Below are 1,355 nucleotides of genomic sequence, written 5' to 3' on the forward strand. Positions count from 1 at the left end.
ACCGTAGCTGTAGCGTCTCATATTGAGTAGGAATGTAAACGCGGAACAAAGGTGTCTTCCATTCTTTCTTCTTATGTGTGGCAAGATGATGCAGCACAATGTAAAAAAAAAAGCACACTTTTGACCTTGTTCATGAAAAGCGGTACAAGGAACATCTGTTTATACAACGTACGTCAGAAATTAGATATTACTTGAATCAGTAACGGTGTACGTATTTCTTTTGTTCTTAAAGCATATTTACATAGTGTATACTTACTATGATTCCCATGTCTATATTTTTGGATTCGCAATGTTATGGATATGGGGTATGCGATATGCGACAGAATGAACTTGGAAATTAACATGAAATATATGCTTTACTGTTTTTTTAAGATATGTATTACTCTTGTGACGATTAACATGACAAATTTACCGGAAAGGTGTAAGTAGAAGAACATATTAATAACTGTTCAACTCTCATTATTATTCTAATAATATATGCACAACTTATAAACGATCGAAGAATATGTGATTAGACCAGGTTGACCTTGTTTCATGTGCAGCAGTGTAATAATGCCACATTTAAAAGACCGAAAATGAGCTCACTTTTGTTCAAGGTCGATATCATTAACTACAGCTATAAAAGGTTTTATAATGTGGATTGTTAACTCATTTATGCTACTTTCTTAACACAAAGATAATAATTAATCCCTAGCGGTATCTTATCAGAATTGATTAAAAAGCGTTATCTGAAGACAACAAGCAAAGAGGTGTACAGCAAGTACATTCAGTGATTTAAACGCAAGCACAGGTACTAATCCAGACGCACTGGAAAAGCAAAGATCGGCGGACCTTCTACTATGGATTGGCTACTTGGAAGCAACCTAAAGCCACTTCTAGTGAAACAAACATCGCTATTTGGCGAGTTGCTGCGGCAGGGGGATAGAAACCCTTTCGAAGTCCGCACCAGTCGTTAGGGCCGACTGTTATACCTCGTTCTGGACTGGTTATGAATTCATTTGAAAACTCATTTCAATCGTATATTTCAAAATCTATTTAAATCATTAAACGACAGAATCTCTTACATAGGATTGTATCAATCACACAAACAATTCCACTACGTTTGTTAAAGAGCCACCTGATCGCAGAGAGGTAATAAGTACAACCTCAAATTCACACTTGCAAAACTTACCATATTGAACGTAGTAAGGGCGTGAAGTGAACAAGAGAGCACTTGGTTCCACGTGTGTGTTCCTCGAGAGCTGCACCTCGACTGGAGTTGTGAACAGAAACTTTCAGAAAGTAAACCACACTGAACCGATCTTGCTGTCATCCTCCGCGCATGCGCACTCATCTTGCGCACGCTCTTAACTTTT

At 37.7% G+C, this 1,355-nt stretch overlaps 1 protein-coding gene across 1 annotated transcript in view; it reads right to left on the bottom strand.

The window, feature by feature from the left end:
- Positions 1–1,349, bottom strand: part of LOC119592559 — a 15,973-nt gene extending 14,624 nt beyond the window's left edge. The window contains exon 1 of the mRNA XM_037941429.1: positions 1,172–1,349. Within this exon, the coding sequence (XP_037797357.1) occupies positions 1,172–1,333 (162 nt within the window). The 5' untranslated portion in view covers positions 1,334–1,349. The remainder of the gene's footprint in view (positions 1–1,171) is intronic.
- Between the last annotated feature and the right edge of the window lie 6 nt (positions 1,350–1,355).

The sequence above is a fragment of the Penaeus monodon genome, chromosome 30 (genome assembly GCF_015228065.2).
Source record: "Penaeus monodon isolate SGIC_2016 chromosome 30, NSTDA_Pmon_1, whole genome shotgun sequence".
Lineage (NCBI taxonomy): Eukaryota > Metazoa > Arthropoda > Malacostraca > Decapoda > Penaeidae > Penaeus > Penaeus monodon.